The sequence below is a fragment of the Sander vitreus genome, chromosome 20 (genome assembly GCF_031162955.1).
Source record: "Sander vitreus isolate 19-12246 chromosome 20, sanVit1, whole genome shotgun sequence".
NCBI lineage: Eukaryota > Metazoa > Chordata > Actinopteri > Perciformes > Percidae > Sander > Sander vitreus.
Window position 1 is genome coordinate 11988080 of NC_135874.1, and position 15203 is coordinate 12003282.

The 15203-nt window shown below is 38.8% G+C and overlaps 1 protein-coding gene across 1 annotated transcript in view; it reads right to left on the minus strand.

Annotated features, from left to right (window-relative positions):
• LOC144535169 (uncharacterized protein C14orf132) overlaps window positions 1–14416 on the minus strand; it is a 31160-nt gene extending 16744 nt beyond the window's left edge. The window contains exon 1 of the mRNA XM_078277483.1: window positions 14155–14416. Coding sequence (XP_078133609.1) covers window positions 14155–14181 — 27 coding nt within the window. The 5' untranslated portion in view covers window positions 14182–14416. The remainder of the gene's footprint in view (window positions 1–14154) is intronic.
• Window positions 14417–15203: the final 787 nt, after the last annotated feature.

Consider the following 15203-nt stretch of genomic DNA (forward strand, 5'->3'; position numbering starts at 1 on the left):
CAACCCTAACTGACTTAATTCATTAGAAAGACACACGCATAATTTTCGGAGAGTCTGTTATCTTTTTACATAAACATATTTGAATTGTCTATCATTATTTCCATCCAGTCACATGTGAGGCTGAAAAACGCTGTGCGTTGTTTTAGCATCAAGTTAGTGAGATACATAATTTCCCCTTTCCAATAAACCTCTCATTTAGGCTAATAAATAATTTCTTCAAACTATAACACTTTTAATCATAATGTGTATTATAAAATAATTAATTTACAAAGAGAATATCAATAAATACAAACACAAATAATGATTAAATCTAAATAAAAAACGCATTATGCCAGTAGAAATGGCTCATGTGCATGCAATTAAAGTAATTGGCATGCACCCCCACTCTGTGGAGCGCCTCTCTCTGTAGGAGCCTGAGGATGGAGTTGATGCTCATCATGTAGATTGAGCTCACCTGTGCTGATTACACATAACACTATATAAGCGTGTGGCCTTCAGTTTTTTTGTTTTGTTTCCTGGCTTACACCCTTTTTATTTGGTTGTGTTTGGGTTGTCTTTTATTTATTTTCTCCTAATTAAGTGAAATACACCTATGTTAATGACAAGTCATCAAAGACCTCTGCCAATTATTCTACCTTCAGCAGTGTTTTGACACAATGTTTTGGATTTAAAAATCTGGCTGCATTAAAACCATACGAACGGGTGCGAACAGAAAGTCAATGTCACTAAATGATGTATATTCTTTAGATCATACATAATTTAAGACTAAGAAGAAGAAAAAAATCAAAGCTGTTCAAAAGGTTATGTTTTTGACAGGTCATGTTTTTCTGAATGCAAGCTGAAAAACAATTTCATTTCAGATTTTCTGCTGCAAATCGATGCAGTGTTCTTTATCTTGACGTGGTTAAATGTAGTAACACTTGTTGCATTGCTTTGCATGGCATCAAAGTAAAGAGGGAAGAGTTGATGAAAACAAGGCTTATGTGGATTGACAAAACTGCAAAAATATAAAATACTGTGTATAAAAAGAAAATGGCTGGGTACAAGGGCGTAACTTTGAGTTGACCATTGAGGGGGTTGAGGTCTCCACTTTTGAGCAAAATGGAAATTTTGAGCATATCAAACACTTAATTTCCTGCATTGTGGTTATTTTTTCTGCAACTATTTGTGCCTTTTCTGCAGCAATTATGGTGCAAATGTCTTTATTTATGTAAAGGAAATTATGATAGTTTTTTTTTGATTTAGTGGGGGGTTGTAACCCCCCCATCCCCCCTGTAAATTACGCCTATGGCTTATAATCATGCACCTTTTTATAATCATGCACCTTTTTTATAGCAGAAGATTTGTTGTGTCATAAAATCATTGTCATTATCAAACCAGGGGATGTAGTGTATCTGGGGAGCTTTATACAGCTTTTGTAAGAAAGCTTCCTGACTGGGGTTAAATAAGATCATCACGCTCTCTGTGCATCTGTTGCTGGCATCAGCTGCCCCTACGGCTCCATCCATGCCTGCTTATTCACTGTGCAATACAGTTACATTTCAGTTGTAGGGAGGAAGCCCTTAATTGAATCTCCACTCATGTAAGACATGGCTCAGGGTGAGGTGCAGCAGGGGTGGCCCAACTTTGCACCCACACTTATATATCTAATATACAGAGCAAGCAGAAACACACCAATGGGAGATGAAAATCTCTCATTTTAGCTCACCCATCAACTACATCTCTAGCTGTTGCTGTTAAACTACCCCATTTTGATCATTCTAATTCTGGATCCCTGATTACATTGGCCAACATTTGTGGATAAAGATAATTTGAAGTCTCTTTCTGTCTTTTTAACAGCATCAAAAGCAAGTTTCAGCACAGTGAGATGCTTCCTGCTTGTAGAGACTGATCCAATGTTACAGTAAAACAATGGATGAATATATCAATCAGTGCTACAGTTATTGTAAATCACTCTGTGTAACAGCAACTGCATCTTCCACGGCTTCTTTCTTTTCATTTTCTTACTGGGTAATTTGTATTCCCATATTTCTGCAGCGCTCTCCTTAATATCCTATCTGATTAATTTCTGTGTTCCAGAGCTAAAGCAATCTGCATGACCCCACATACTATGAAATATTTACACTTACAATGATAGCATTTGGCAGATGCTCCTATCCACAGTGACTTACACTGTAGTGCTGTGTCTTTCTGTACTGTAAGATAACTCCACTGGGAAATGTGACTGAAAGGTAGCAGGAGCTATTCAGAAACAATAACCAGATGGAAGGAATTTCTCACTCTAACTTTGAAGTAAACATGCACTCTATGTAGACAGAATGATACTGTTCTGCTCATTGCATAGTATTTTACATTGTTTATTAGATATATAGTTTGAACACCTTTTAATCAAATTCCAACAACTTGGATTCAAACACAGAGCAGACATTTTAGTAACACTCTTTAAGTATCAGCAAAGTTTCTCCACTAACTTCTCTCTGTACTGTTGTGTAACTGTTGTGTGGAATATATCACCAGATGTTCTGTAGGTTTGTTATAAATGAAAATCCAACCACCTTTCTGATCAGCCAATCAAACACTGCAGTCTTGTGTGTGTGTGTGTGTGTGTGTGTGTGTGTGTGTGTGTGTGTGTGTGTGTGTCACCCTGTTCTGCAACCCTGAGCTGGTGCTGCAGACCCCTCTGAACCACAACTCTTCATGTCAAATACAAATTAAGCACAACACATTTCAATTCTTCAGAGCCTTTATCCCTGTATTGTTTGATTCTCATCTGTCTATTTTTTACATATAAAAGCACCCTTACAATTATTTCCCCCTTGTTTCCTCTCTTGTGTAATAGCTTTGTAGCCGCTGTCACAAGCTGTCAATCTCATGGAAAAACATGATTAATTACCCCCTTTGTTAAAGCTGTAGCCCTACTAATTCTAAGCAGGTTTTGAGTTAGTATTTCTATTTACAATAGAAAAAAGAAAAAATAAGTAAACTCAAAAGTTAGTATGCATATTAAAAACTGTACTACCTAACCCTGTCCAATGAGTGAGCTATCAGTCAATATTAAGTCATGTTTACTCCTCTTGGTTCATATAAGCCATTAATATTGATCTCAGCCTCTATAGGATGTTAAAGCTCCTTCAGTCTAAATACTGTTTCACTATATTCTACTTCTACCTGTATGTGGCACTTACAAGTGATTTAAAGGACCAGTGTGAAGGATTTAGGGGATCTATTAGCAGAAAGGCAATAATATAATTATAATAATTTATATTATATATAATTATGTTTTCATTAGTGTTTAATCACCTTAAACTAAGGATGGTTGTGTTTTTGTTATAATGAGGCCTTCATCCCTACATACTATAGGGAGCAGGTCCTCTTCAATGGAGTCTGCAATGTTTCTACAGTAGCCCAGAATGGACAAACCAAACACTGGCTCTAGAGAGGGCCTTTGGCGTTTTTACGTTATCTGAAGGCCACCGTAGCTTCTACTACACGCTTGGAAAGGGAGGGGTGGGGCAAGGGATTTTCAGTCGGTCACCGCTAGATGCCACTAAATCCTACACACTGGTCCTTTAAGAGAATGTGTGGCATTCACCACTTGTCTCATGAACAAAATTCACAAGTAGTCGAATGAGTCATGAGCAGGAAAAGAAAACTCTTTTGACCTGAACTAAGACAAACCTAATGCAAAATTAACATTCTGTTCACCAAATCATGATCATTATGGCTGCCAATTTATTGAGTTTTTCTGTATTTCATCATTTTTATTGCCATATTTTGGCCCACAAACTTGTACGGTTCAGTAGTTTGTAGGAAACTTCTCTCACTCTAACACCTGCCTCAGGGTCTTTATGCAGGTTGCTGTCCAGTATCATCTTCTGTTGCACCAACAGTGTAACATAACCTACTCTAGGCTGTAATATTCTTTCTCTTCTAATATCTCTCACGTCACCACCTCTCATACTGTATTAGTCACAGACTGCTTTGCTTAGAAACACATTATTTAGCAATGATTGCTGATTTCCAAAAGCAGGACTTGAAGCTCTGCATTGTGACTTTTAAGAGTGAAATCTCACCAATGCGCAGCTCCTTATGAACAGGCTGGCATTCATCAGGCTAAAACAACTTTGCCCTGTTGAGTTTCCCGAATGCAAATCGCACAGAAAAAAAGTAAGCATGGTTGAGGATAAGACGAGGAAAATGTTCTTGCATTAGGCCCAATGTCTTTGTTGAAACCTTGATCAACTCTGTTGTTTCTTCAATGTGTAAATTGCCATCAGCATAACAACACAACTGTTGTAAAATGAAATTACTGTAGCATCTCACCGCCTGTACTGGTATAGCTGCTACAGTACTTATACCGCTATAGGTTGGCATCAGCATTTCTGAATAGTCGCTGTATGTATTTTCCCTGTGGGAGGAGGGGGTCGGTGGGGTTGTTATGAATATGTCACGCGAGTGCCATGATGGCCTAGTTACAGTGTTTTCAGATACTGTAACAGTTCATCAGTGCTACCTCACTCTGCATGCCCTCAGTCCTGAATTAATATGATGTTTACAATATGTATGTGTCCACGTATTTATGTAAGTGTGCACACGTACATGTATAAACAGGAAACAGGAACACTGTAGTGTGACATATCCAGGAAAGACACATTCATTAGTGTATGGATAATGTGACAAAACACATGTACGCAAAACAGCCAAATCATAGGTGAATTATTCCATTGCAAAGAAAACACACACACACACACACACACACACACACACACACGACACAGACACACACACACTTTCTTGCTCTTTAGGACAATGCATTAATAGTTTTGGAAATTCTGTTCATAAATCATGGCTATAAATAATCAGATTTCTGTGTCTTTCTCACTTTGAGATATATATATATATAACATGGGGCAATGAGGTAGGTGTCAGGACACAGAGCCTTGCCTGTACATGTGCATGTTTGTGTGTAAGCTGGGAGCATCACATAAAAGACTCTCAGGTGTGAATTTAATCAATCAGTGTATTTCTCCACCACTCATGCATACCAGAGGGCATTCCAAATGATTTCCATATGTAATACAACTGACTGTACGTTAAGTGCCTAATTCATAATCTGAGCATTAAAATTGCATACACCAGAAATGAGAAGTTTGTGGTCAAATCTGCTTTATATAAAACATAATAAGAGCTGTGGAGCATTAAGCGCAGCTAGTAAGCGCGGCTAGTATGACACAAATAGCTGCTATAAATCTGATGTAAAATATCAGCAGCAACACATTGTACTTTAGCACAGTGGAAGGGTGTAATTTACCTTTTGAGGAGTTCATAAGCAGTGAAATTGAAACTCGTCAATGTGTGTCTAATGATCAGATGCATATGACACAAATGGGCTATGAGACTGAAGTACAATAACTGAGTTCTAATAGGAAGGGTGTCAGATAATCCAGTATACTAAAATGCTGTATAGATAGTCAGATTACTCAAGGGGTGTGGCTACATACTATTATACTATACATATTCTGCCTTTGACTTTGAAGGGTCTTAGGGAAAGAATATTTCTTGGGGAGTGAAGGTACATTATGTGCGCTATAACCTCAGGTCTGTTGCAGATTATACAAGAGGTGAGGGAAAGAAGGAGAGAAAGGCCTGTCTGAGCACTGTCATTCGTTTCAGGGCATATTTCTTTGAACAAAACCCAAGGTCAGACTCAAAGAGTAGGGCCCAGTGCAACAGATCAAATCAAAAGCAGGTTTCGCTTTTGGTGTAATTATGGAGGCATTGTTTGAAGTCACTAGGGTTTTATGCTCGAGGTGAAAACTGACATAAATTGTGGAAAAGCTCCACTAGAAATTATGTTGTCCAAAATTGGAAAACAATCTAAAAAAACAAAACAAAAACCTTTACAATTATATCTGATTCATTTGTGTGCAAACCAATAAGAAATCACTCTTTCTTCCCTCTTTCTGTTTGTACTCACATGGGTAATTTTACTGAAATTGGATGAAAACATTGTAATTGATATCTCCTGGCAAAGCTGTGCTGGAGACTCAAAACATAATCATACAGTTTTATTAGTCTGTTTAGCATGCTAATGTTTTCAAAAAATGCATAATGATGTCAACACATTACAGCAGCTGTGGTGATCATAATTCATCTCTGCTTCTTCCTTGATGGTGTGTAATCAGCTGCTGCCATTCAGCAATTTGCCAGCTTTCACAAAAGCAGAGCAGCCGCACACTGTTTAACTCACATCATTTCCACCTGTGTTTTCTTTTCATTAAAAGAACTGCTCATGAGTTGAATTTCAGATTTATTATTATTATAATTGTACGTGTGCTTCAACGACAAAAATGTCCCCATGGAGTTTTTTTTTAAAAGATCAGGGCTGAGTCAATATCCAAAGTTTTACCTCAAATCAGGGCTGGACTGGCCATCTGGCATACCGGGCATTTTCCCGGTGGGCCAACCCACTTTTGGGCCGAATCGTTGATATAAATAGGCCTTTCTTTTATTTTGTTATATTTTTTGGCCGCGCCGGCCACTCCGGTCCGGTTTACGAATCCCACTACGGCCACGCCTCCCGGCCCTGAGACACAAGCTGTAATAGTTATGCTGGAAGTTTAGCATCCACGTTAAAATGGACAAACGACCACCAAAGCGCAAGGGAGGTGCAGAGAAATTACGGGAGAAAAAGATTAAGAATCTACAGGCGGATTCCTCAAAATGTGCCAACATTTCGGACATGTTTGGGGCTGTAGTAGCTGCTTCAACATCAGCATTACCTGAAGTAGAGGAGGAGGAGGAGGAGGAGAGGTGGCTCGCTATGCAGAGAAGCAGAAACATCATGACAGGGAAGAAGCCGAGGAGGAGAGTGACCATGACAGGGCCAGGGGAGTGAGTGAGGAAAAGATGGAAGAGAGAGTAGATGACGATGTGGTAAGGAGTAGGCAAATTAACAGGGACTCCCAGAAAGGGAGGGGGTGTGTGTGTGTGTGTGTGTGTGTGTGTGTGTGTGTGTGTGTGTGTGTGTGTGTGTGTGCCTCACGTCATAACGACAACAAGCAGTTAAAGTTAGTGGCTGTCAGGTAACCTAACTGCTTAAGCTTACATTGAAAATTCTAGCGGTTGGCCTGTTGGGTAGCTGAAGAGTCTGTGTGATCTATAAAATCAGTGTTGATACAAGCATCAGTGTTCCTTGATTTGCTTAATTAGCTTATCTTGTATTGGTGCTCTTTTCCAGGGCATATACTACTCTCAGTTTTATTGTAGCTTTTGGGAAGGGTTATGGTTATTGTATTTAGCAGACACTTTTTACAATAGTTAAAATTAACAGTAAACAGTTTTTAAAGTTGCTAAGCCAATATTAAGCAAATTAGTAATAATACCAATGACGGCAATACAATATCAAATAAAAAATAATAAAAATACCATGAATATACAAATCATAACTCTAAGAATGAATTAATTATTTAAGGGTAAGATCAACAGATAAATCTTGGGACCCCTCTTGAAGGATCCAAAATGATCACATGAACGCAAAACACCAGGCAAGAGGACTGTCTGCAGGGAATGTGTCTGACCAATCACGGTGGTTGTGGGCCGCCTGGGCCAAAAATGCCAGGGCCAATTTTTTGTCCCAGTCCAGCCCTGCCTCAAATCATAGCTCAGTTCAATCGAATTTCCCTGCTGGGGATCAATAAAGGTGTATCTTATCTTATCAATACAGTGGATGAAGCTGCTTTGAAATTATCTCAGGATGAGTGAAGAATAGATTATTTATATGGTAATACATAATTCATACCTGCTGAATATGAGAGGCACAGTTATATAGGAAGCATCATACTGTTGGGGGGGGTTAGGTCCATCAGGGAAAGACGTTATTACTTCATACTTGGCTGTCACAGTCCATTAATTGTCCCTTTCATTTTCCTTTCAATAAGCAATCATGATCATTTCAGGTGCAAAACAGCTGGGAGATGTTCATTTCTACTGCCCCCCCAATCTAACCAGTAACTGGCATTTCAGTAATCCTTTACGGTTAGCTCTCAGTTTTAGCACAGGACATATGCAGTTTGCAATGATAATGGCGGCAGATTTAATATTACGCTGATATGTCTGTGTACATGCAACTTTGCAAAATAGGATTTTTTTCAAAGCTTTCCACCGGTGGCAGACTTGTTTAACCGTGGGAACACAGCTTCCCTCTTTCATTCCTTCAACCACCTTCTTGAAAATGCTGCTGTTGGGATGTTTGCGCATATCCAAAAACCTTTTTGATATCCACGGCTTTCATAATGTTTAAAGTGTGTTTCTTCTTTCGACCAGAAATGTGGGCTTTTCCTTTGGGCATGCATCTCAACCCCAGCCTTGCAAACTGTTGGCTAGATGGTTTGTGTTAAACAACTTAGGAATGCACAGAGCTTACCCTAAACCATAAACAGGCAAGAGGCGTAACTGCAGTAAAAACCCTGATTGAGACACATATTCTGAATGCGCTGTATGTCCAAATAATGCTTCTAAAACCCGAATAATACCGGCATTTACCACGTTTTAATCAGAAAATGCTATATTCTGAAAAAGGCTTTATTCAAAATATTGTTTTTTACATGAGATATTATTCAAGACATGACATGTATCACATTCAAATTATTGTCATATTCTGAATAATAGTGGAATATTAGTGTGCATGTTAACACACTCACTGTCTCAGACTGACTTTTTAATGTTTCCAGTTGACTCTTTTTAAAACGAGAACCCTGTAAATGGATTGTAAATATACACTTGTTGGCTACATACATGATAAAAGATTGAGGCTAAAGCTAACTTCAGGATGTGACCAAATCCAATAGAGTGCAGGACAGAGCCAGTAATATTAGCCCACTCTGATAATCTGTAACCCCCCAAAATAATATAGAATGAAAAGCCCTCTTGCATTTTTGGTTTTAGACGGGAAAATAATAAAAAAGCCACAATCCAAACCTTTATTATATACTGAGTTTCGCTGTCACACTGTTTTTAACGTTCAGAGAAATCCAAAGCTTGACAGGCCTACAGTGCCTAGTTACAGCTGCTAAGTTATGATTGGACAATTGCTGCTCAGGGAGGGGGTATAAGAGCCACAAATAGATGCCTGCAGCTTCCTAGTGGTTAGTCAATTGTTCCCAATGAGAGCATTAACATTTTACCAGGAAGAGACTAAACTTGAGGCTGCTGATTTAACCCGACCACCTGCAGCTGCACTCCACTATCAGCAACAGCTAGAATACATAAACCGTTGTTTTGGAGGAAGACGTAAAAATCAATCATCCAAAGAAAACCAACCGAAATGCAGAACATTGTGTTTTTGTTCTGAATGCTCGCCTCCAGTGTATTCTATGTTCTTTCTCTACATGCAGTACATCCATTAAGTAAGGGAAAACCATGAAGTGGCCCTGCTATGAAAAGCAAGGTTACATCACTTTAATGCTTTTGGTACATTTTCCTCAATAAAAGGGTCTACTTCTTAATGCTGCATACCTGCCCTTCACAGCCTTTGAATGTCTTTGAATGCTCCTGCTGGCGCTGTGAAGTCACACATTAATATTGTACAGACAAACACACAATAACTCATTTGCACTCATTGTGGAATGATTTTTAACATTATTCTGCCAATTTAGTTTGATTTATCTGAACGATGGTAGAATAGACATGAAGAGACAAAATGTGCAGGTAAAGAAAACAAAGTATGAACAACACTACACACAAGTGGAAGAAGTCTGGATTTTTTTTCACTATCTAGACTATTGCTTTTATATAAAACCAATTGCTGAAAAAAGAAACAGACAAAACACCAGAGGGGAAATGAACTCCGAGAGATGAAAAGGCTGTTGTGCGATTATTACACACTTCAAGTAAGCCTCCACTATAGAGACCAGTGGCCTGTTTCACAAAAGCAGAATATATAAATCCAGGATAACTTATAAAGCGAGGCTTGACCTAGTCTAATCTGTGCATCCTGGCTTGGTGCATTTCACAAAGGCCAAGCCAGGCTGAGGAGGAGCGGCTAGGTCGAGCCAGGCTGAAGTAATCCAGATAGATGCGCGTCCACGGCTTTCCTCAAAAGACCGCGATCACAGATTTACTGATGCTAAAATGGAGAATACACATTGTACATACTTTATACAGAGTGAGCAGCAGCTTCTTGTGGAAGTATGAGGACGTGAAGCACATTATTTGTATAAAAAAAATTGGTCAACTATAGAAATGTACAGCATTGTATGTATTGCCCTTAGTAACAGACTTCATTTAAAACACATTTGAAATGTTATCAGCCTTTTCTAATTATCTCAACAACTGTCATAATATATTCATCAAACTTCTAACAACAATATGAACAGCAGTCTTCATACAGCAATATAACCGTAATAATGACTGTCACATGAATAATTATAATAAAAAAATAATGGTCACAACTTTAAATAATAACAGTACTTAAAGGAACAGCAATATGTACCTGCTGTATTTTAATCCAGGCTGATAACAATAGAGTAAAACCACTGCTGAGTGATCAGAAAAGGCTCCAGGATTAAATAAATCCTGGCTGTTAGCCTGGTCAGGACCAGGCTAGCTGTAGAGAATAAATCTCCATGGTGATTTATGTGCCTCCGCTTTCGTGAAACCGAGTCAAGGCTAAATTCATCCAGGATAACTGGGAAATCCCGGCTTAATCCCTTATCTTGGTTTTGTGAAACAGGCCCCAGGAGATTCATACTTTAAAAGGGGACAGTCTGGGCATGGAAAATGCACAGTGAGAAAACATGATTATGTAATTGAATTTTTTATGCAATTGAGAACAAAGATGGTCTCGATATAGGCCTTGTGGTGGCTGCTGCATGTAATAGGAAAAAAATCTCATCTGTGAACTATTCAACTTGCATTTCCATATCTGGCTTCATATCAGGGGGTAGTGGTGCACAAACAAGTCTTCTAGCTATCTCCAGCATGTCTTTCTCCTATCATATGTCTTAATTCTTAAATCTTAATTTGTCCAATTGTTTTATTTGGACCTTTATGATCAAAGTAGCTTTTGCAAGTAATTCAGAAAACTACAAATAAATTAAAAATCATCTCCTCTGATTGAATTGACTTTCTGGCACTTGTTGTGTGTATCATTTGGCACCAAAGTAAACCAAAAGTGTATTTGCCAGTCCTGTCTGTTCCTGGTGTTGTGGGTAAATGCAGATTGCTTTGTTTTTGTTGAGGCTGTAAACCACCTCCACCATCCTCATTATTTCACTCTCATCTGTCCTTTCTAACGTGAGCAGAGATTGACAAGCCTGTCAGGTAGAATGACTCAGAGCCACAGCTTCACTGAATAAGTAATTGAGTAATGAGAACTGCTGATGGCCTGTCATGAAAAGACAAAACGTCTGAGGTGAGACTATGAATACAGACCTGAAAACAGCATCTCATTTAAGAGTTAACGGTCCAGACATGTAGGAAATGGAAAGGGAATACACATAGGGTGCAGTGTTGGCATTCCTTCTGTGCCTTTTTCTTACCCATGGGGATCAAATGTTGCCACAATAGCACTTTTTTTTTTTTTTAAAGGTCTCTACGTCCATGCATGTGTGTACATGCAAAAATTTGTAAAAGGCCAAGGCCAGTGGGTCAGTGTGTACTGGATAGACAAAGCCCTTAAGGGTTTTGGTGCTATATATGTGTGGCACATCTGTCAGCTGAAGCAAGACTCAGACTGGCCTAATGCCCAGGATGGCTCTGGAGCCTGTCTACAACACATCAAACTTGACCTTAACATCAGTTAGTGGCCAGCACACACACTAGTGTACACGGTGGGATTAACAATCACAGTAGTTGGTCTGGAGAAATAAATGTAGCCTATAAAGTGAGTGCAAGTTAATAATATATCTTAATATCCACATCTGAGGAGCCAAGGGAAGTTATCTGAAACATTTCTCATTTGAAAAGATAAAAAACAAAGTGCCTCATTGCCCTCAGCTTAGTATTCAAAAGCTTCACTGTGATTGTCACCTATTAATCCATGTTTTGCAATGCTTGAGGATGCCACCACTTTCAGCCTAATGAAGTATGCCCTTTTTCATTTCAAACCAGTGAGGCATCGCTGCCAAATGCAAATCACTCGCCATACACAAAAGCACACACATTGTTCTGCAGAGAGCTATTTAGCATGTTTCTGCGATATCGTACAAAATCATTTTCACAAAAAGAACAGTGACAAATGCAGTGTAACAATGGCCAATTATATTATAGTCTGAACTGGTATTCTGTGTCATGGTACCCACATGATGCATGTTTTTGGCTTGGAGGATGTGATTTTGCTAAAGGCCAAGATCAGTTTTTTTGGTAAATTAAATTCTGAACGTTAAATACCACTAATGAATTTAATGTGTTAATTGCAGCAATGATGACCAGTGCATCCTCCGAACTAGTCATTCTTCTAGTACAGGGAGAAAATCTGTGAGTTGGACTTCTTTAAAAACTTTGTGTCTTTAGGAGAGAACAGTTATGGCAGCATCTGTCATCTTTTAGAGACAAAGTGATGCCGAAGGTCTAATGATTTGCAGCCGGCAGAGCTAGACTGAGATGGATGGGTAAAAAATCATTCATTGTGAAGTCAATCTTCAAAACTCCAGGGACATTTGCCCGACTTCATTCACAGTCACCATCACGGCACTGGAATGATTTTCACCCAAGTAAAATTAGCCATTGGCTTTCTTATAGGACTGCATTCTTCTTCTTTCTAATTTAGCAGAATTAGTTGTTTCTGCTGAGTTAGCCATTAAACTAGCTGTCTAAATAAATAACTGTTTATTTCTTGTTGAGTTAACTGCATTTTACTCTTTCTGCCTTTTACTCTTGTGGACTCTGATGTTACGTGTAGAGCAGTAACCATAATTTGATTATTCAATTGTCAATCAACAAAAAAACCTGCAGCTCCTCGAATGGCCACTTGAGGCTGCCTCCAAAAGGGAGTCAAACCAGACTCCCATGTGAAAATGCACAACTTTACATCAGAATTAAACATGTTTCCCCATTCATGACAACTGTACAGTCGGTGAATTTTTTATAACTCACCCTTTTAAATTATATTATGGCTTAAAGCTATGCATAATTAAGGGTGTGCCGCTTTGAGTGACAGGTGGCTGCCGTCACAGTAGGTCTATGGTTAGAAGAGAGCAGGGTGTTGGTGGTGTTGGTGTTTGGTCCCCAGCTGCTGTAAGTACTTTCACAATTTAATTTATAGACTAAATAATTAATCAACTCATCACGAATATAATCGGTAGATGTTTGCCTCCTTCACTGTGCTGCTGTCAGTCGCTGTAAGTCTGGTTCCTGTGCAATGCTATAGCAAAGATTCTAGAAACACAAGCGAACATTAAGTCATAGAATACATCATTTTTGATTACTTCACTCACTAAAAGTATTTTTTATTTTTTTATGTTAGGTGTCATGCTCTCCACTGTTATTACTCTGCCTCTCTTTCTATCATATTGAACACAAAATGTATTCTTGGATGGCTCCACGCTCCATTTCTATTTAGGGGTTCTTGATTTCAAACATTTGGGAGCATTAGGCTTAGTCTGGCCCTCAGAACAGCCATTGGTAGCAAAGATAATGCTCCGAATCCATTTAATAGCAGATGCACAGAAAATGGCAAAGCAGATGGCACCAGACAAACCATGTAAGCAGCCAGACACTGAGGGAGGGGAGGGAAGAATAGCCTGCCATATCAGCTCCTAATGAAAACAAAGTCCAATCTAACTGGTGTCATTTTAAAGAAATATGTTGAAGTTTTAATGATGTTTTTTGTCACAAACAATTCTGACAATCACACAAAGGTAGAGCATGTCCAAGTTAGACTTAACCTAATAAACTACAACACACCTAAAGCCTAATAAACTTATAAAGGATAACTACATCAACTATTTAGGCTACTAAAAGAGGTTATACTAACAATAGTACCATACAGTAAAGGGGGAATACGTAGCCTATTTAGTCCCATTAGCAAAATTATGGAAATATATATTGATTTTAAGTGAATTACTGGCCACGCCCATTAAATCGATAGACAATGTAATAGAAAGTTCGGACGAGCCAACCATCTTTGGGCAAATTGGAGGAAATATGTCTCACCTGCGCAGTCATGAATGACAGGTCCATACTGTTGCTCCGTTCAAGCCAAGGCACTCAATGAAAGATGCAAAAGTGCGTAGTTTTTTCTCTTATTCCCCGATAGAGCATTTGCCTTTTTTATTTTTTAACTCGGCATCCACAGTGCTCTGTAAGTTGGAGGACTTCACGTGAGGAGCACGTCGCAGATGAACAACCCAAAAAAAGGAGGAGGAGGAAAGAGGAGGAGAAAATGAAGGGATGTGACAAAAAAGCAGGAAGAGAAGCTGAGCAGACGGAGAAATGAAGAGATGTGGACGCCAGAGACAGCGTGAGAGGGAGGTGGAGGAGGAGGCGCTGGAGCTGGACCGTCATATGTAACGAAGGAGGCGCAAGTCTCCTCTCTCTCTCTCTCTCTCTCTCTCTCTCTCTCTCTCTCTCTCTCTCAAAAATCATTTTCCGACTACTATTAAGACATTTTTCTAAAATATTTGTTCTGCTATATCTTCTTATTGAGATGTAGCCTAAGGCTTCTGTACACTACAGTACAGGTAGTGTACCTTTATGTGTAGCCTATACACCCCTGCCCACGTACTAGTGTACTTTTGACCTGGGGCTGTTTTTCATCATGACCTTGCTCGTTTTGTATGACAAAGTAAACATATTTAAGAAATATATTTTTGTTGAATGACAATCAAAAAAAAAAAATTGTATATATAATAATAATTTATGACTGATTTTAAAACTGATTTCTGGCTACCATCTTTGTTTTCAATCAGTATAATAGTCACAAGTTAAAATCGTCCAGATGGTTGAGCAAGGCCCCTTATTCCCTGTGATTGCCATGTATTTGTTAGTTGAATTCCCTGTTTCTAAGTATTGTACGGCCCCGGTGGCACTAGGCCTACATCCGTTCCTGCTTTCTGCATAACCTGTAAGCAGGGGAATGACAATTAACTTGAACTTAGATTTGTTTTGAGTATTTTATTTATTTATCTGCTTATGCTAAGGTGTTGTTTTCTTTTGTATCTCTGGTTAATACAGTATAGGCAACATGCATTTCTTTTTTAGTT